This window comes from Falco punctatus (assembly GCF_963210335.1).
Source record: "Falco punctatus genome assembly, chromosome: 3".
NCBI lineage: Eukaryota > Metazoa > Chordata > Aves > Falconiformes > Falconidae > Falco > Falco punctatus.
The window spans coordinates 71,896,936-71,917,591 of NC_137582.1; the positions used below are offsets into that span (position 1 = coordinate 71,896,936).

Genomic DNA, 20,656 nt, shown 5'->3' on the forward strand with positions numbered 1-20,656 from the left:
AATGTTGAAAGCAATGGTGGGATGTCTTTACTCTGGGAGGCCATGGGAGTGCAAAAAAAGTATAATGACAGAAAAAACTAAAGGCCAGAGCTAAAAGAGAAGATACCAACATCTCGCAACAAAATCTGCATTAAGACCAATGCTGAGGAGAAACAACAGCGAGTTACAGTCATTAGCGATTCCCTCCTGTGCAGAACAGAAGCACCCATTTGCAGACCAGATCCTTTTTTCGGGGAAGTTTGCTGCCTCCCTGGGGCCCAAATTAAGGATGTCACCACAAGATTGAAGAGCTTAGAACAACCTTCAGACAACAATCAATTCCTGCTCCTTCACATGGGTACTAATGAGGTAGCAACAAAAAGTCTGAGATTGATCAAAAGAGATTTCAGAGCCCTGGGGAAAACGCTAAAAAAAATCTGGGAGCTCGGGTAGCATTCTCTTCAATCCTCCAATGATGGGGGGAGACTTTGGAAGAAACAAGTGAGACCAAGATATCAATACCTGGCTTTGGGATTGCTGCTTCCACCAAAACTTTGGATTTTTAAACTATGGAAGAGCCTTTGAGGCACCAGGTATACTGGGCCTGACAGGATCTACCTGTCCTGATAGAGAAAATGCATCTTTGGGTGTAGGCTGGTGAGATTGATCAAGGGGGCTTTAAACTAGAATCGATGGAGGAAGGGGATACCAACAGGATTGCAGTAGGTAAGCCAAGAGTTGGCATGGCCTTGCCTGAGGGTGGCAATGCTGGTGGGAACATTTGCACTGCTCCTGGGAGCACGGAGGGCTCAGGAGCATATCTGAAATGCTTGTACACCAACACATGCAGTATGAGAGACAAACAGGATGAACTGGAAGTGTTGGTTGGTTCCCAGAGCTACAATATCATCGGTATTAGCGAGACTTGGTGGAATGAGTCCCATGAATGGAGTGCTGGGATGGGGGGCTGCAGGCTCTTCAGGAGGGATAGGCAGGGCATGATGATGTGGTTGAGAGCTTCTGGGTGGGGGTTAGAGGGATGGAAGACAAAGGAGATGTTTAAGTGGGTGTCTACTACCCATCATCCAGCCAGGGTGTAAGCACCGATGAGTTATTTTCAGGAAAGTAAGAGAAATTTCTGGATTGGTAGCCCTTGTCCTTATGAGAGATTTCAGGCATCAACTGGGAACATCATACTGCTGTGACAAGCAGGTCTTGGAAATTCTCAAGGCTGGTGGGAGATGATGACTTCTTGCCACAAGTACTCAGTGAGCCAACTAGGAAAGATGCCCTCCCAGGCTTGCTGTGTGCGAATAGAGAAGGACTTGTGGGGGATGTGGTGGTAGGTGGTTGTCTTGGCCACAGTGATTATGAAAAACTGAGTTTAAAATTCTCAGTGTAATGAGAAAAAAGGACAGCAGAGTTGGTACCCTAGACTTGAGGAGAGCAAACTTTAAGCTATTCAAGGAGCTATGTAGCAGAGTATCCTGGGAACCTGCTTCTGAGGGCTTAGGGGTCTACAAGTGCTGGTCAGTTTTATAGAAGCCTCTTTTAGAAGCACAGGAGCGGGCAATCCTTCCGTGTTACAAGTCAGGCAAGTGGGGCAGAAGACCAACTTGGCTGAACAGGGAACTCCTCACGGAGCTCAAGAGGAAAAAAGATTGTATGATCTCTGCAAGCAAGGTCAGGCTTCACAGGAAGGTTCCACAGCCATGGTTCTTATGTGTAGGGAGAAGACACGAAAGGCCAAAGCTCAGTTAGAGTTGAATCTGGCCAGTGTTGTGTCCAACAACAAGAAGGGCTTTTTTTAAGTACATTAATAGCAAGAGGACGTCTATAAAAGCATTGGACTGATACTTGTTGTGAATGGTCATCTGACTCCTAGGGAAGAGGAAAAAGCGGAGACATGCAGTGGGTTTTTTTGGCCTCAGCCTTTAATAATAGGGATGCACCTTGGGCTGCCCAGTCCCCAGAGTCAGAGGACCACGACTGCGGGAATGATCATTTTCCATTTGTAGACCCTGAAGTTGTGAGGGACCAGCTGTACCATCTGAATGTTCACAAGTCCATGGGGCCTACCGGGATTCTCCCAGAGTGCTGAAGGAGCTAGCGGACGTAATGGCAGGACCCCTCTCGATCATCTGCCAAAGCTCTGGGAGTCTGGGGAGGTCCCTGCTGCCTGCAGGCCAGCCAGTGTCACTGCAACGTACGAGAAGGGTGTGAGGGAAGACCCAGGAAACTGCAGACCTGCTAGTCTAACCTCAGTTCCTGGGGAAAATTATGGGGAAGATTATGCTGGGTGCTGCTGAAAGGCATTTAGAGAATGCTGCAGGCATCAGGCAGAGTCAACATGGGTCCACAAAGGGAAAGTCCCGTTTTAACTAATTTGGCATCCTCCTATGGAAAGGTCACCTGCCTAGTGAGTGAAAGGAAGGCGCTGGGTGTAGTTTTTCTGGGTTTTAGTAAGGCTTTTGATAATGTCCCTCACAGCATTCTTCTGGACACGTTGTCCACTCATTGCTCTCTGCAGCTTCCTGAGGAGGGGAATTGGAGTGGGAGATGCTGATCACCTCTCCCTTGGATCCAGTGACAGGACACATGGGAATGGTTCAGAGCTGCAGCAGCGGAGATTTAGGCTGGACATTGGGAAGCAGTTCTTTACCAAGAGGGTGGTCAGACACTGGAACAGGCTTCCTAGAGAGGTGGTCGATGCCCCACGCCTGTCAGGGTTTAAGAGGCATTTGGGCAATGCCCTTAACAACACGTTTTAGCTTTTGGTCAGCCCTGAATTGGTCAGGCAGTTGGACTAGGTGATTGTTGTAGGTCCCTTCCAACTGAAAATATTTTATTCTGTTCTACTTTCCTGTACTGTACTCTACACTATTTTATTCTATTCTATCCATGCTATTATTTCTGAGAGAAAAGGAGAAAAGATTAACACCTATGCAGATCTGTTCTTTGCCATAACTTGTGAAAGACAGAGGTGTTTTGTTCTGGACAGCAATGCTTTGAAGAAAAGCCACTGACATGCAGAAGCATATTTGCTCTGAGGATGTACCTAACACACATGCAGGCTACTACTGTAGCATAAAATAACTGAGCAGAAAGTTAAACTCTGCCTTATTTCATTTATGTTAAGGTTATTAAAGGTAAGGTAAGCTTCACAGAGATAAAACATTTTCAATCAATGTGATTCAGCATATTATTTTACTAAAAACATTGTAAAACAACCTAACAAATACAGAATCTGCCATTTTTTTCCCCAGAAGTTAACAGAAAAGATCACATGAGAGAGGTTTGCATCATTTCATCAGGAATGTCACAGCTTGATGACATTCTTTCATACTAGTCTTCCAGTAAAGTAATTTCCACGGCACTCGGGGGGAGTCTAATCCTGTGACCACTGCATAGGGTGGTGAGAAGCTGGGCAACTTAGAGGAGGAATACAGCAGGCAGAACTCACAAACCGTGCACATCTTCTTGCCAGCATTGCAACATGCTGTAAGAAAAAAGGTGTTCACAGGTCTGTCTCAGTTACAGAAATCAAAGCTGTAAGGCAGACAAGAAGGAACCTGCATGCTCTGTTTTCTCATCTTGTGAAATCATAACCAAACAGCACAGTCAGCACAGTACCTTTCACCTCTGGCCGATACTGCATGCCATCATCTTTCTTTCCAACTGCGTTTGTATCATCTGTTTCTAGATGATAAATACATGCATGGACAGCTATTAGGGAAGGCTTACTACCAGACCACTATATGTATGTCATTGAGAAGCCAGAAAAATAGTCAAAGAAGTATCTTAATTGCAGTAAAACTGGACACATTCCCACATTGTTTCACCCATACAACCAGGTTGGTAGCACACTTGGTCAGAAACAGTCAGTAACCCCAGGGTCCAGACCAACACATGGCACACCTCGGGCTTGTGCGAGGTCTTGGTGACAGTCTGTTTTGGTTTTGGAACTGTTCAAGTTACAGATCTAGATGTAACTGTCAAAGAGATGGTGGAAAGCTGTTATTCCCATGAGAAAGTCCTAACTGCAACACCCCAAAACTGAAGTGTCATGCACAGGATTAACTACAAGGCAGTGGACGGAGGGTTTCAGTGGACTGTTCCAACACTGAAAAAGGAAACGGACAAATATTTGTTTGATTGGGGCCCCAACTCAACTCACCTTGGAAGCACATTGTACAGCCCACAGCAGCAAGAGAGGACATTTGCAACACACTGGTATTCCTTTTGCTCTCCTGCTTCTTACTACCCCCTCATATAAGGCCCGTTGGACTATTGCTTAGATTCTTGTAAGAGCTTTTGCCATCTTTCCAGGTAACAGCAGCCAAAGAAAGGTAATGTAAACACAGCATGTATGTACGTTGTGTAAACATACCTCTCTGTGGGAACCTCTAAAATACATAAATAAAAGTGGGGAGTTCACTGATAACTGGATCAGTGACTTCTGATCAAAAACGGGAAAGGGAAAGCTCTACCAAGCCCACTTATGTCAGAACTTATATTTACCAGAAAAACAAAATTAAGCCTACCTGAGCAGTGTCCAAGATGCCTGATATCGATCTGCTCTTGCCTCAGACATGATGCTTCTCTAACAAAGCATGGATTGTTATAGGAACTTCCATCAGAAGCACATACAGGATTAAAGCTGTATCCACTGCAGTCTATATTACATACACACCTGTTAATTGAAACATACAGCAAAACAAAGTTGACATCCAGCAAACAAAAATTAAGTCATGCTGAGCCCCAAGTAATCAGCAGTTCATACACTAAAATCAGGGGAGAAAAGCGCGTTGCATGAGGATGCTGAAGAATTTGCTGAGGTCACAGGCTTCTAAGCAGAATGTACAAAACTATGAATAGGTGCTTCGGTGTGCTTTTTAATAATGTATTGATGTTTCTTGTAGTTTTACTATAATATCAATCTAATCCACACCTGAAAATTGATAACACATTACTAGGAAGATTTACTATATTAATATAACAGTTTGTGGTGTCTGTTCTCAAGTGTGAATAAAACCAGATGAAAACTATTCTTTTCTGTGAGTGTCAGGATCCCTGAAAGGGAAACAAAAGAAAAGGACTCCCATTTCTGTTACGCAGTAAAAGAAATTTCTCTGTTTCAGAGGCTGTATAGAATCATTATGCTTTGCTAACTGTGTCATTTCATCAAGTCATTCATTCATACCTTTGAAAGTCAACAGAGGGTTTATTGCATTGTATTTAAAACAGGTTTATGCAATACGGATTATTTCATATTGCATCCAATCAACACTTTGGCTGGTTTATACACTGCATATTCCATATATTTTGCAACTATGGATTATAAAATTAAAGTGGGGGAAAATTAAGACCTAGCATGTAGCTGGTTCCTAACCACACATACCTAGGACAGCCAAAGACTTAGACAGGGCAATGACTTACCTGTTTTCAGTTAGATAGTTCTGTTGCTCCAACAAAAAGTCCTGAAATTTTACATGTGTGAATGGCACAGGAAAACTTTCCAGCTTTTCAAGCTCTACCCTCTTGTTTATTTTAATCAATATACTACTTTTTAACTGAACCTCTGTTTTTGAATGGAAGTTTCTGTGTGTGCCTCACTTTATTCTGCAAGCTCTGCTCTGCCTTTGGACTGGGTGGCTGCAGAATGGGGGCCAAGGTGGGCACCAGGTCCAGCTTTTAGCCGAGTTCCTCCTGATGCCATGAGAGCAGGAAGAACTGCTCTGCATCTTCTGAGGAGGTGGCAGTAGGCATGCAGTCCTCTCCTTGCTGGAAAGCTCTACACAGGGTGCACATAGTCTGATGGCTAGGAGCTGCTGCTAGCTTCATCTTGATTCATTCTTGTAAGACCGAGGGTGGAGAAAAAAACTGAAGCTGCTAACTTGACAGTTTTTTTATGTTCTTTCCAGCTGTTCCAGATGCAATTAAATTATTAAATATACATATGTGTGCCTCAGGTCTGTAATAAAACTCACAGCAGGACCCAATTCAATGCTGCAGAAAGACTGAAGATGGCCAGCACACCTTTCTCTCTCCTTTTTCCATGAGCAGCTCTTGTTGCCTAAATTTAAAGACGTCAATTTTGCCAGTAATATTTTGTGCCTGTGAACTTCAGATTGTTGCTTAACAAAAGAACAACTCTAGCATAAACAGGTTTTTAAGTGCACCTGACAGTGAAAAACTGCCCCAGTAATGAGTCTTTACACATCTTAGCGACATCCTCAAAGTACTCATGAAACCGCTAAGTATCAATATGATGAACATACAATAATTTTTCCTACTAGAAATGTCAATGGTTGTAAACCTTGGACCCAGGAAAGGGAGTACTATTTTGTCACATGCTCCCACATGACTTTAAGCCTAATAAGCCTAATAAGCGGTTTATTAGGATTTACTATATGCAAATAAAAGGCTCATGGCTCAGCAGTTGTGCACATTTATTAACACAAATGAGTGGAGTGCTAGTCCTAATTTCTATGATACTGACATAAGACACATGACATAGAAGATACAGATGCTTACAGATATCCTCACTCAGCCTTAGCACTCAGGAAACACCACTGCCTGCGCACATCCATCCTTGTCACATTTCAGCACATTTGCATATGTATCTCCAGACCAATTCCACCTGCATGCCTATGTCCAAACAGCTCTCAATCTGTCTGAAGTCACCATCCAAGGTGAGTGGAAGCAGGAAACTGCTTATGTTTTCATGCTTTGCTGCATTTAAATTTAACATCTAATGTTAAATGCTTACTTTCTTAGCATTGCTAAATGCTTGTTTTAGGGGTAGTTGTGAATTCCTGACCCTGTTTTTCTGATAAACACCCCCAGTCTTAGCTCTAACCATCTTTTCAATGTACAAAATTTTCTTTTTTATAATTTAAAATTTAAAAGTAGGAAAATCATAAAAAAAAAAAAAAAGAAAAAAGAAAACCTTAAGTGCTGGGGCAGTGTGAAGCAGCTGAAGCCCACTGACCAGGTGCAACAGGCTTGCCGCTGCTTTCTGTCGTTGGAGCAGGACAGACCTGGTGATTGCCAGGAGTGGGAGCAAGTGAAATACCAGCCTGCTGCCAGGCTGGATACTGGGATTTGCTGGAGGCTTGCAAGCACACCAAATGCCCGGTGGGGCCCCGCTGGCACAGCAGACCCTGAGCAGCTGGCAGACACGGCTGCTTTGCACCCGCAGGCACACCAAATCTCCAGAGAGTGCCTCACCAGCCGGACAGACCTGGCCATGTGCCTGCTGCCCACCTGTTTCCCATGCTGCTCACGCACATGCTCACTGGGTGGTGCGGCTTTGGGGTGGTCCTGACTGCCCTTCCCCATGGGGAGATGGGACGGATGGTCACGGCGATTTCTGCCCCACTGTGGCTTGCTGTTGCCGGCCACAGTGCCTGGCAAAACCAACAGGGCTCCCGGGGCATCCCCCAGTGTTTGTGATCCTGATCTCCAGGATCTGCCCCCTCTTTTGGGATCCACACTGCCCTCCTTCCAGGCACTCTTCTCCTGCTCAAGGGCACTGGCTTTCAGGACACCTCTTCTCTCCAGAGACCAGGCCCTCAGTTTCCCAGTCTAAGCAGTCTATCTGCAGAAGTGCACTGTATAACCAGCTTTCCAGCTGCTGACTCTGTCTCGTAGCTCTTTATTAACTGGAGGATTCAGGATCTGACACTTTTGTTTAGCCTGGGCATTATCCAGAATTTACAACCAGTCCGTGCTGGTTGCAGCTTAGGAGTTGAGAAGTTCAATTTCAGACATTCACCGCCCTGACATGCATCCAATTACCTGCCTGGTGCTGTTAGCTACTCCTTTGCCTATGACCAAATGCCAAATGGTATGCCTGGCCTTCACCTGGCCATTTAGTTATAGGTGTAGATGCTTCAACAGGGCTGTCTGGCACATAAAAGCGTGTGGTTTAAGTATGCCATGGGATAATGAACAGTTGAACTAATGTACTTAAAAAATTTGAAACTATTATGCTTCATTATTCCAACATAAAAGCCTGAAGCCTTTCAGAAGGCTGAAAGGGAATGATTTAAAGTGACGATGTGGCTGGGGCGTGATGCTCTGAAGGGAGCAACACCTCTGTGGATGCAGCATGGTGGCAGAGAGGGAGCCAGGACTGCACATTCAGAAACCTCTACCCATCAGAGAGTCCGCATGGGGTGCAGTGAAGTTGTCCTTGCTTATAGCCAGCTGGCACTAGACCCAAAATACAGCCAGGTCTGCCTGCACAAAGTGCCAACTGGTGACATGGCAGCAGAGAAATGTGGGCAGTGCTGCTTTCAATAGAAAACATGAAATGAAAGTTGTTTTTAACCACCTAGTGTTTGTGAAGGAAGGTAAAACCATAAGAGAGACAATTGCTGCTCTGATGCTGCACATCAAACACATCAAAGCCGGTGGCTGAGTCTCTGCAAGAGGACAGGACCACCAGCAGAGACTGAAACAAAAAAGAAGCTCAGCAAAGTATTGGAAGATACAGAAACAGACTCGCTATGAAATAGCAAAACTGTGTTACACCTTGAAGTCAAAGAACTAGAGAAAGCAGAGAATCGCTTGATACTGAGGAGATGGCAGAAAATCCAACTTCCTGAGGGCAGTCACCACTCCCCTCCCCCTCCCCCCCCCCCCCCCCCCCCCCCCCCGCAAGCCAATTTGAGTCCTAAAGCCAGGCAGAAGTCAAAGCTCAAGGCTATCAAGCACAGCCCATGGGGCTGAACCATCCCACGGACAGTACCAGCAGTACACAAAGTATGGGAGAAGATGCAGCAGACTGTTAATGAGCTAAAAGTGGGCCTCAAAGGGCAGAAATCTTATCAGGGGCTTTTGCAGGCAGGAGAAGCTGTGTGGCACCATGGACTGTGGGCTTTTCTTCACAGCTGGAGACTGAAACTTGACAGAGAACTGAAGTCCCATATTGTAATCTGTTCCCTGAGAAGTCCTTCTTATGTTGGGGAGAGAGCTTGAAGAGATCAGACAACATCACAGAGAGATGCTCAGGAAGGGAGGACAGGAATAATTTGTGATCTTGAAGTGGGAGCGGGGATATGTGGGAGGAGCACAAGACGGGCATCCAGAAGTAGAGTAGACCCTAACTGTAAAATTCCTAATACCCCTCCTTTTAGGCACTTACTCTCACTTCTGCCTTGGCCCCCACCCTCACTGTGTCCGTGTACAGTGGTCCATGAGAGCAGTGCCACGTGCAGCACCCCAAGCTTGGCTGTGCAGCTGTGGACACTTTCCAGCACAGCTTGGGCCAAATGACTGAATGGCAGCACTGCTGTGAGGCTGGACTCCTCTGGCCACCAGCCCGCTACAGGCACTAGCCTAAAAATTTAGCTTCAGAAGCAAGAGGATGCAAAGGTGTTGAGTGTATTTCAAATTCACATACCAAGCATAAAAATATTAGGCTATACAATTAGAGATACAATATAATAATGTGCAACAGAAGGCGATTTTATAAACCAGGAGGATCAAAAAGCTTATAGCAGCAAGATTTAGGTTAGGATTTTAATCCATATAAAAAGGGTATTTTGAAGAGAATTTTCCACCTTACTTATACTCACTTTAAAGAGGTTCTAAAACACTATCCTGCATTTAAGACAACATCGCGGGTTTGATTCTAGCTTTAAATATTTTTAACATTGTTTTTTAGGTACCATTTTTGTTCTATTCCGAAGCAAGATGCATTTTCATCCATAATTACCAGTGGAAATACAAATTATGTATGCTGTAAGCATGTGCTTTCTGGTGTGAGCAGGTAGGTGTATACTGAAATTATAGTGTACCAAAATGGCTGGTTTGCAATAAAAAAAACCGATTTTTTTTAAAAAAAGAATAGTATCGATCATAAAACAGTATTTGTAATAATAGGAACCTACTCAGATATAGAAACTGAATTTCTAATGTGAGAAATTAACTATCTAGAACCTCTTAATCACTGCTGGTTTGACCCCTCACTATGTTTTCACAGATGCTAAAGGCTGGTCTGAGTTTGGATGGCTGACACAATCCAAGGAGATGATAGCATGTGATGATGTCAGTCATAAATAAATGCAGAACAAAATCTTGTATTTGAGCTTCTAGTGTGGAAAATCCGAGGTTCAAACCCAGATCTGCATTGCTTCCATGCTGCGAGCAGACCAAGAAGGTGAACATGGGACAACCACAGTGGAGATGAGCAGCCAGCCTGACTCCTGGGGTCACACATGAGAAGTCTCCTGGGTAGGTGGTGCTGAAGCTTAAGCCCTGTCCTTTAGGCAAATGCCACTCTGACAGCTACGTTTATTGCTCAGGAGTGACCCCACAAGGAAATCAGGAAGGACCTTGGGAAAGAAAATGCAGAATCATGGGAATTTTCAGAAAGAGAAATATAATTCTTTTGAAAACTTGCAAAACAAAAACACCAGAGTACTTTTAAACAGGATGGTATCTTTCTCCTAGCCCTCAATTATTTGCTTCTGCTCTTTGGAGTAACTTCCAGGAACACCTGCCTGAAGACCAGCAATGGTGCAAGCATAAATTGTTGTGTGAAGTTGATCCTGAGCTGCTATAAGTGAGGACTGCTGCAGCACAAACAAGCTAGTAGGCTGCAACAAGGCTTTTACCATCGGTCAGATTCTACTGTCCATGCTGTTTCTCCTTCCTCCAGAGATCAGACCACACTGCTCCTCCTTCCAACCATTTCCCCTACAATCCTCAGGGCTATTCATCTACTTAGCAGGAACGAGCTACAGCTGCACATCATCCATGTCAATCAACCCACTGCCTTCAAAACAAGGCCACAGCTGCACGTTATCAATGTTAATCAATCCACGGCCTTCATTGCTCTATAAGGATAAGCACAGCAAAGTCTGCATCAAAAAAAAACCCAAACCCCTGCAATAAAAGGCTTCTCTGATTTATCAGTTGCTTTTTCAAAGCACTAGTCTTCCTTCAGGCTTTCCAAAGCTGTGCCACATTGGGTAAATCAATCATCACATCCTAATAGAAGACTATGGTAAAATCTTAGCTCTGTTACTGATACCGGGCGTTTTGCCACCATTGCTTAGAGCTGAGTGAGGATGCCACAGCTTGAGCCTCACTGCCAGTCTGCTGTTGGCTTTTGTATGTGTTTGACAAACATGATCCTGCTTGGTGCCCCATGAAAATAAAGAAAAATTACCAACTGGCACCCTCAGCCTGATGTGTGGCTGCTCAGCACAACCTTCAGAAGAAAAGTGTTAGTCAAGGAAAAGTCAAATAACATAATTGTGTACTAAGGATGCCTTGAAAGTGCTATGCTTCATACCAGAAAAAAGTGAACCAGTGCTTCAAGTTTTTGCTATAACAGCTTGTTGTAAAAGTCACACTGGAATAAAAGGAGTCAGAGAACTGCAAGAGTTTTTATCCCTGTAACCTTCCTATTGGTTTTAACCAAAAGGATTGAAACAGGTAGTTAATTCTCCAAGTTGATGTCTTGTTGGAGAAGATTGCTGCTCAGTGTCCTCAATAGATTTTTTTTTTTTCTGTTGCTTAACCCTGGAAACTCAACAGGGCATATTCAGGTGTTTTTCCGAGGTACTAGAGTATACAGAAAAAAGCCCTTAATTTTGTGACCCATCATCAGGGAGCTGACATCCTAAGAAAAAAGGCACCAGCTTGCTGTGGCAACATGCTTTTAGAAGTTGCATGCATATCATTCATTAACACCATTAGCTAAACTGAAAAGCATTTGAATTTCAGGAAAGTACAAAGTGCTATAATTAAACCAAACAAAATTTTTAGGTGGCTTTAATAAAGAAGAAATGAGAATGTACAACTCATTTATTAGGGGCTACTAGATGTAACAAAGAAAATGTGTTTAGTGAAATGATGTGACACATTTGAAACAAGCTCAGGCTGTAAGAGCACTCACTGCTATCAGTAAATTAATTAGATCCCCAGAGATCAGAACACATTTCAAGGCTCATTTTTGTTTTCAGGTTCAAGGTGTACGTGGTATATTGGAAGTTCTGTGTGCTTAAAACTCATAGTAGATTCAAAGAAAAAAGGAGGAAAAAAAGGAGAAGGAAAACATGAAGGATTTGTTGAGTGGGCTTGGCTGCTGAGAGAGACTGGTGTTTCCAACCACCAGATCGGGCTGCTGTGTTTGTGCCCATCTGGGGTTTGCTCACAAATGTATTTTTCTGGCCTGGCCTCACAAAGAATGCTGCTTGCTACCCCTTCCCAGCAGCCGACAGCAACAGTAAGCTTTCTCAGGTACTCACCTATTTATTGGCACATCTGCTTACAAACGTAAAATGGAAACACTGGTATAAAACAGAGTGGGTGAAATGCACACAGATGGATCAGGGTACGCTTGATGGAATAAATCTGATGAATTGAAATAGCAGAGGTGTTGCAATTGCAGCTAAGAAGATAACCATGTCAAATGAAGGATTACCTTCCATTTGATGTTTCTTCCCTTGTGTGCAATTCTTCCCAGATGAAACCTGAACTAAGAAAAGCTGGATTTCAAAGTGACTTTCCTACCTATGCGACTAGAGCTGAATCTTCATTAGTTTTTTTTGGCATCTTTTAAAAAATCCCTTTATAGCACAAGAAAAGTAGATTTCAGTTCTACAAGCTTCTCTGTGCCCTACTTGAACATCCTCTCTGCCTTTACTTCTGCCCAGCAATGCAGAACACCCTTTAAACACCGTAAGTTTCAGCTACTTTCCAGCTCTCCCTTCACTCTCTTTCTTGGTTTCATGGCATGGTTCTTTCTAACCACTGTAGAAATTTAGTCCTTACCTGCAGTGAGCTTCTATCAGCTTATGTGGTCAACTGATGCTTGTTCTCACAAGAGCAACCTAACCCTCCCTCCACCCTCGAATAACAGAAACTTTCAAAGACTTGGCACTCATTGCTACAAAGACTGTTAAAAATATACATTCAAATAACGGGCCTGGGTTATTATCTGTCTAGGTTCTATTCAATTTCTTAATAGTTAGTATAATGAAAAGACCATTATACTATTCCTTTTGTATCAGGATTTCCTCAGCCCAGTTTTACAAAATTCAGTAATCCCATGACACAATCCTAAATCCCTTGTTTGGGTAGATTTCCTGTATTGTTTGTGTCTCTGTGTTTTGTTTTACACACAGATACTTAGGGTTTTTTCTGCTGGACCAGAAAGCTGTGAATTGCATTTCACAGAATCATGGAATAATTTAGGTTGGAAAAGACCTTTAAGATCATCAAGTCCAGCTGTTAACGCAGGACTGCCAAGTCCATCACTAAACCATGCCCTTAAGCACCACACCTACAGGTTTTTTAAATACCTCCAGGGATGGTGATTCCACCACCTCCCTGGGCAGCCTGTACCAATGCTTGACAACCCTTTCCATAAAGAAATCCTTCCTAATATCCAATCTAAACCTCCCCTGGCATAATTTTTGGCCATTTCCTTTTGTCCTGTTGCTTGTTATCTGGGAGAAGAGACCCACCTGCCTAGAACCTACTCTCAGTAGCTGTTGGGAGCAATAAGGTCCCCTCTGAGTCTTCTCCTCTCCAGGCTGAACAACCCCAGTTCCCTCAGCTGCTCCTCATCAGACTTGTGTTCCAGACCCTTCACCAGCTTCGCTGCCCTTCTCTGGACACGCTCCGGCACCTCCATGTCCCTCCTGCAGTGAGGGGCCCAGAACTGAACACGGGATTTGAGGTGGGGCCTCACCAGTGCCGAGCACAGGGGAATGATCGCTGCCCTTGTCCTGCTGGCCACACTGGGGGGGATACAAGCCAGGATGCTGTTGCCTCCCTGGGCACACTGCTGGCTCATGTTCAGCTGACTGCCCACCCCCGCCCTCCAGGTCCTTTCCCCCCAGGCAGCTTTCCAGCCACCCTTCCCCAAGCCTGTAGTGTTGTGTGGGGTTGTGACCCAAGGGCAGGACCCGGCACTTCTCCTTGTTGAACCTCAAACAACTGGCCTTGGCCCATCGGTCCAGCCTGTCCAGACCCCTCTGCAGAGCCTCATTGATAAATGATGGAGAGCAGCTTGGCGAGCTCCCTGACCAGCTCCCTCAGTACCCTCAGGTGGATCCCATCTGGCCCCATTGACTTGTGCATGTCTGAGTGGATCAGCAGGTCAGTAACCATTTCTCCTGGACTGTGGGGACTTCATTCTGTTCCCCCTCATCCCTGCCTTCCAGCTCAGGGGGCTGAGTACCCAGAGGGAAGCTGGTCTTGCTGTTAAAGGCTGAGGCAAAGAAAGCATTAACTACCTCAGCCTTTGTGGCAATGTCCCTCACCGCATCCAATGAAGGATGAAGGTTATCTTTGGCCTTCCTTTTGTTTCTAACATATTTTCAAAACATTTTTTGTTATCTTTTAGGCAGTGGGCAGCCTGAGTTCTAGCTGGGCTTCTACCTCTCTAATCTTTGCTTTGCATAACCTTGTGACATCCTTATAGACATCCAGAATTGCCTGCCCCTTCTTCCAAAGGTGGTAAACTCTCCTTTTTTTCCCTGAGAAATTTACACAGGATTAGGATACCCTTTCTTAAGAGTATCTCCATATGATATACCCTATAAAGGTAAAAAAAAAAAACCAAAAAAAACCCCACAACAAAACCAAAAAAAAAGGTGGCTATGGTAAATGAGTGAAAAAGTGGTCAAAAGAGGCAAGTATAAATTAGCATGTTGTATCTCAAACAGACTAAATCTTTCCCTGGAAGACAAACTAGATAGACAAGACAGAGACTGGGATTTTAAAATTTCCATATTGGTATTTCTAAGTCTTAATACTTGGACTTCTGAATTTCTGGTTTGGCCATTGTGAAAACAGACACTATATAAATTATAGACCAGTGGAATCTATATGTTGCCAAGACACATTTACTTTTCAAGAAAATCTCATAAAATATTAATCTCAAAAGGTCTACGTGAGGATCAGTTGTCAATCTTTCTTGAAAATCTACATTATGAGTAAAAACAGATCTTTAAAAGCATAGTGCACTTATTAAAAAAAGACCGAATGTGCTGAGAATTTAATTTCCATATTTCCTCTGTTAAAAAGCAAAATATATGTAAAAGTGAGAAAATGACACATCTGAACTTTTACAGTGAGGCTATTTTTAAGCTAATGATTTCTTTATCAAAGATCAAAAAACCCCACCCCAAAACAAAAAAAAAAAGGAAGAAAAATTATGTTTATTACAGCCATTTAGGGACAGAAGGAAAGGAAGGTTGTTGCTGAGCATGGTATGGAGGACAAGATGATCACTTCAATGGGGCCTTGGCAAGGTGGAGGAACCTCCCGAAGTCTGAAGATGAAGAGAAAGCCACAGGACAGATTGGGGGTGGACCGATGGGGAAGCAGCTCTGCAGAAAAGGACCTGGGGTCAGGGGAGCAGCAGGCTGGGAGGCTGTATCACAGGAGTGTTGCTAGCAGAGCAAGGGAGATGACTGCTCTCCTCCACTCAGCACTTATGAAGTCCCATCTGGAGCACTCTGTCCAGCTTTAGGACTCTCCCAGTAACAGCAAATACTTTGAGAAACTGGAGAGGGTCAGTAGCAAGCCACTGTGACAGGTAGAGGGCCAGAGTGTGTGCTTTGTAAGGAATGGTTGGGGGTACTGGGCTTGTTCAGCCTAGAGAAGAGGAGGCTAAGGAGGTTACTGACTGCTGTCACCAACAGCCTAAGAGGGGTTATTGAAAAGGCAGAGGGAGGCTCTTCTCAGAGGTCCACAGTAGAGGGGCAAAAGACAAGAGTTACAAGTTACGGTGAGAGAAATTCTGACTGAACACAAGGAAATTATTGCTCAAAGTGAGAGCAGCTCAGCCCTTGAACAGATGCCCAGATGCCAGCTCTCCCTTTGGGAAGATGGCCAGGCCTCTCCTGGTGAAGCCCTTGAGCCACCTGAATGAACTATCCCTGGCTGCACTGCAGGGAGCGAGCCTGGACCAGACAACCCTCTAGAGATCCCATCCAACCCAAATTATTCTACAGTTCATGGTTTTATTCTGGATATTATTTTCCTGAAGTCACAACATACTTTAAAATGCCTTTTAAAGCAATATTCCTTCCAACACTTACTAGATGTTGGCATGCTGTTTTACTTGGGTATCTAGTAGTGCTTTGGCACATGCTGGCTAGGCATGCAAGAGGAAGGAAACACACCACACAAAACAGTGCAAGAGCAGAGGATATAACTCCTCATAAGCAGTACTACTTTTTATGTTGGAAACATACTTCACATTTGAAGAAAAAATGTAAGATGAAACGCCTATTCTTCAATTGATTCAATATATTTAAAATGTTAATATTAAAATAGTATAAGTATATATTACTTTATTTACTATTAATGTGATGTATATAGTCTTTATATTTAACATATAGGTATTAAAATGTTCTTCCTTGCTCTGAGCATGAATTTTGGTATGTGTAAGAAGAAACTTATGGAAAAAAATGACCAGATAATAGTAAGAAGCTTTGAAAACATATGGAAATCAGGACCATCTGAAAACTGAAGTCTTATGAAGAAATATATATACTTAAGAGCCCACCTTACTAATCACAACGTCAAGAACACCCAAATTCACACGTAAATCTATTCTACCAATTTATTTGCCAGTACCACAAGCGGCTATTGCAAAAAAATAAATCAAAAAAAGTTGTTCAGCTCTCAAAAGACAGTAAATAATAACTTAATTTTCAATCGTATGCAGTAAACTGAGGCATCATGTTGCTTAGAAGCTTTATAAAAATCACACTGAACATTATTTAACATTCACTTGGAATCTTTAATAGCCACAATAGTATTACAAATATTTATATACACTGCTTTCTTTGAAGAGTTAAGTGCTACACTGATGAAAAGTATTTTACAGCCACATCTGTTTTCATTTGTTTTGCATTCATACTGTATTATTTTAAGCATTTCAATATTATCGGTATACTGTCTGCTGACTGTAGTGTACTGATGGGCTGATCTGTTTGTCACATGAACAAACAGTAGAACTGAAAAGTCCAGGGTATGCTAAGAAAAAACTGCAGTCTGGATACCCCAGAGTACATCAACAGTAAACCCTATGTGTTTGGATTGGTGCTCTACAGGACTTTCCCCCATCAGCTTGAGGTGGCCTCAAGCTTTGTGTTGCCACTTTCATCTCCTATTCTCAACTCAACTGCATTTCCAATTCAAAATTCCAAAGGAAAGCACACAACCAGCTCCACACTACCTACATCTTTAGGTTTCTGGCCAGTTTCCCGCACAAAAACTTAAGTTTATCAACCTCTCATGTACTTTTTCACTCCCCTACCACATGTTTTGCACCATTATACATAATATATTGCCTTTTCAACACAGCGGAGAAAGGTTCTGACCAGAGAGACATGGTGATGGGCAGGGTAGGCAGGGAGGTGCTGACTGATCGTCTCAGGCAGCAGCTTTTCCCATGACGTACACAACCTATGTTTCAGTTTTGTTGCTAAAGGAGAAAATAAATCATTGCCCGATCCACGTGAAACCTGTGTTCTGCATTCTGTTACCACAGACCTACAGAAAACCACTGTATGGACGATACAGCACAGTATGCATTTATGCACCTTCAGACTAGTGTATCCTCAAGTGATTTTCTATGCTTTTGAAAAGCCTGCCCATAAGCTAACAACTCTTTAAAGTACTTGTAAGTTGTATGAGAAACGAAAAATATATAGAGAAATATATTTCTGTGATGTTTCCTCAACTTGATTGCTTTTCCATTTATATAAAGAAATAACGTACTGATTTGCAAACAGTTGAATATTAATTTTCTAAGTATGACATTCTGTTTCTGACAACCATCTCCTCAGACTTTATTTCTTTGTCTCAGTCCAGCTAAAAATCAAGAGGCAGTAGAAATTATAAAGTTGTTTATATCTTTGCATTCAATTTACTATGTTTTATAACCACTTCTGGTTTAGACAAATGTTTCAGAGAAATCAAACAAAATGAAGATACAAATCTAAAACTCTGTGCAAAGCTGAATTCTTCAAACTTTGTATGATCTTGTATAATAAAAGCATATGTAACAACTTTAATGAGAGACAGCCATAACGCTTTAAAGCCAAGCATGAAAACTAAAAATTTGTAACCTTTTCAAAGGGAAAAAGACAATTTAAGATCAACAAAAATTTAACATCACTAACTTGTAATATGGAGTGCATCTTAACTGTGTACAACTGAACCTGATTAAATTTGCTTTTAAAAACCACCAAGCTTTGGTAACTACACAGAATCACAGAATAATTGAGGCTTGAAGGGATGTATAGAAGTCACATAGTCCAAGCCCCTGCTCAAAGCTGGCCCAGGGCTGCTCTGATCAAGTTCAGACCATCTCCATGGACAGAAATTCCGTTGGCTCACCAGACACCATGTTCCAGTGTCCAACCACCCTTATGGTGGAAACGTTTTCCATTATGTGAAATTAGAATTCACCATGCTCTGACACGTGCCCAATGCCCCTCACGCTATCACTGTGCACCTCCAAGAAAGGACTTGCTTAGAGATCAGCAAGTCCAACTCTAAAAATCAAGAAGTGCCAAGTGGTCTTGCTCCTGCTTCTTTGTTGCAAGAATCATCCTACAGTTTTCACTGAAGCTGTGAGTTGCCATCATTTTTCTCATAGGTATCCCACATCTGTCCAGTCCCAAAAGACAAATCACAGTCTATATGGAATAAAACTGTCTTTATCAGGATCTTTCCCTTATCAAGAGAAAATATGCCTATCTGCACTCCAGGCTGTTGCAGCTGGCCTGTTAGCAGGTCCTGAGATTTCTCATTAATGACCACTCATTTACCTCAAACCACTCAACACTTTGTAGCATGGATATCTACCCTTCCACCAATTCACTAACAATTTTATTCATAATTCTTTAAACAGGAATACAGATATTGTTTTGCTTCTCAAGAGCACTCAGAGCAGAAGAACTTGATATTTGTAAGGTCTCAGATTGCATGGCTTGGAAAAGAGGATAAAAAAATGCATAATTGTATATCTACTCTTTGTATCAGACGTTATTTTATTAATATGGCTTGAGATTACCTACTGAACATTAGGAAATAGTTAACTCAGTTACTGTCATGAAACAAAATCTTCTTGAAATGCCTTCTGTAATCATGTGGATCACTTTATTAAGTGTTCTAACATCACAAAGTGCAAGCAAGGTCTACTTGTCTGCTTAAACACAACTAAATGTACTTTTTGTTTGTGGTTCAGTAGACATTATCCCACTGTACAAAAAAGTTAAAAAGAAAATCAGGATAGAATATTGTTATGAAATTAGGGTATTTGCGTGATTTGCTAGAACTAGGGGTGATAGTGGTTATAATATGGCACAAAATTGAATTGAATAATAATATGAACGTGAAAAGGTACTTGTGCCACCAATGATTTTATATATCATGATATAATTTTAAGAGGTTAAAAAATACGTTAAAACCCAACAGGAAAGGGAGTAAAAATAAGGTGTAAAAAGCTTTCTTAAAGGGTGCTATACTAAAGTTTCCCAGATTTCAATCCCATCTTGTGTCTGCCAGATGAATAACTGTTTTGATTTTAGGAAAAAAAGAAGCCAACTCCTACTTAAGCGTGTCTGTGACTTTCCATGAGCGTTTTCAAAATTAACCTTGTGAAGACAATCTGTGTTAACAGAGCCTGACTTAATCTAAGTCTAAACAGTCAGCAAATATCACTAAAGCCTATTATAGCGGTCAAAAGTACTGGGGAAAATATTTAAATTATTTAGGTTGGAAAACTGACAAAATGGAAAAAATGAACCGATAGATTGCAACCAACCCTCATGGGCACATTTTGTAACTTTTTAGTATTTTCCACATACATTTTTTTGTTTCCACATGTTTTTTAATGAGGACTAATTAAAGAAATCTTAGAGGCAAAAGAGCACTCTCCTCCTATTGTCAAGAAGAGGGAGCATGGCTCCATTTTATGTGAGTAGAGAATAAATCTTCCACTCTCATCAGCTTTCTCCTGCTCTCTTATAGATACTACACAGCCACAGGAATGCCAGCTCTACAAGTATAGAACAAATAGGCAAGCTTTTACTGAAGTTGAATGCTTCAGGATTTATTTTCCAAAGCCAAAAGCGCATCTCAGTGCATATAACAAACAAATCTATACCCATCTTGCCAGTCATAAATGAAACACACCAAGGCTATATTGCAGAAAATTATTAGTATTATAAAAACCAGCTACAGCTCATTTGTCTCTCCAGGAAAGAGCAAGCCTACTTCTGTAAGATGACATTTTATGAAATGTGAAGTATCATGCTAGCATTCATGAGTACTATTACCATTTTGGCTTCCCTTGTACACTATGATTTAATCTTGAATACATATTTTGAATATTAGTGTTTAGCTGCTTTACCGCCTGAGATGTCCTCATGCCGATATCTTGTAATAAAATCTTATGCAATTAAGACATATTTCAACAAGAAATGGATTCCAGTTGGAAGAAAGGAGAAAGTGATGCTCCCCCGATTAGCGATGTTCGGGCACTGTTATTCTGAGATGCCTTCTGTCCATGTACACAAAACCATACTATTTACACATCTCTCGAACACCTTCACACACTGCCTCTGCAGCTGTGACCCCAGCACCGTCCGTCAGCCCAGACCCCAGTTAGGCTTCTTCCATA

The 20,656-nt window shown here is 42.4% G+C and overlaps 1 protein-coding gene across 1 annotated transcript in view; it reads right to left on the reverse strand.

Annotated features, from left to right (window-relative positions):
• Positions 1-20,656, reverse strand: part of TMEFF1 (transmembrane protein with EGF like and two follistatin like domains 1) — a 129,630-nt gene that overhangs the window by 8,996 nt on the left and 99,978 nt on the right. The window contains exons 6-7 of the mRNA XM_080378619.1: positions 4,524-4,672; positions 3,613-3,678 (exon numbers count right to left, since the gene is read on the reverse strand). Coding sequence (XP_080234745.1) covers positions 3,613-3,678; positions 4,524-4,672 — 215 coding nt within the window. The remainder of the gene's footprint in view (positions 1-3,612; positions 3,679-4,523; positions 4,673-20,656) is intronic.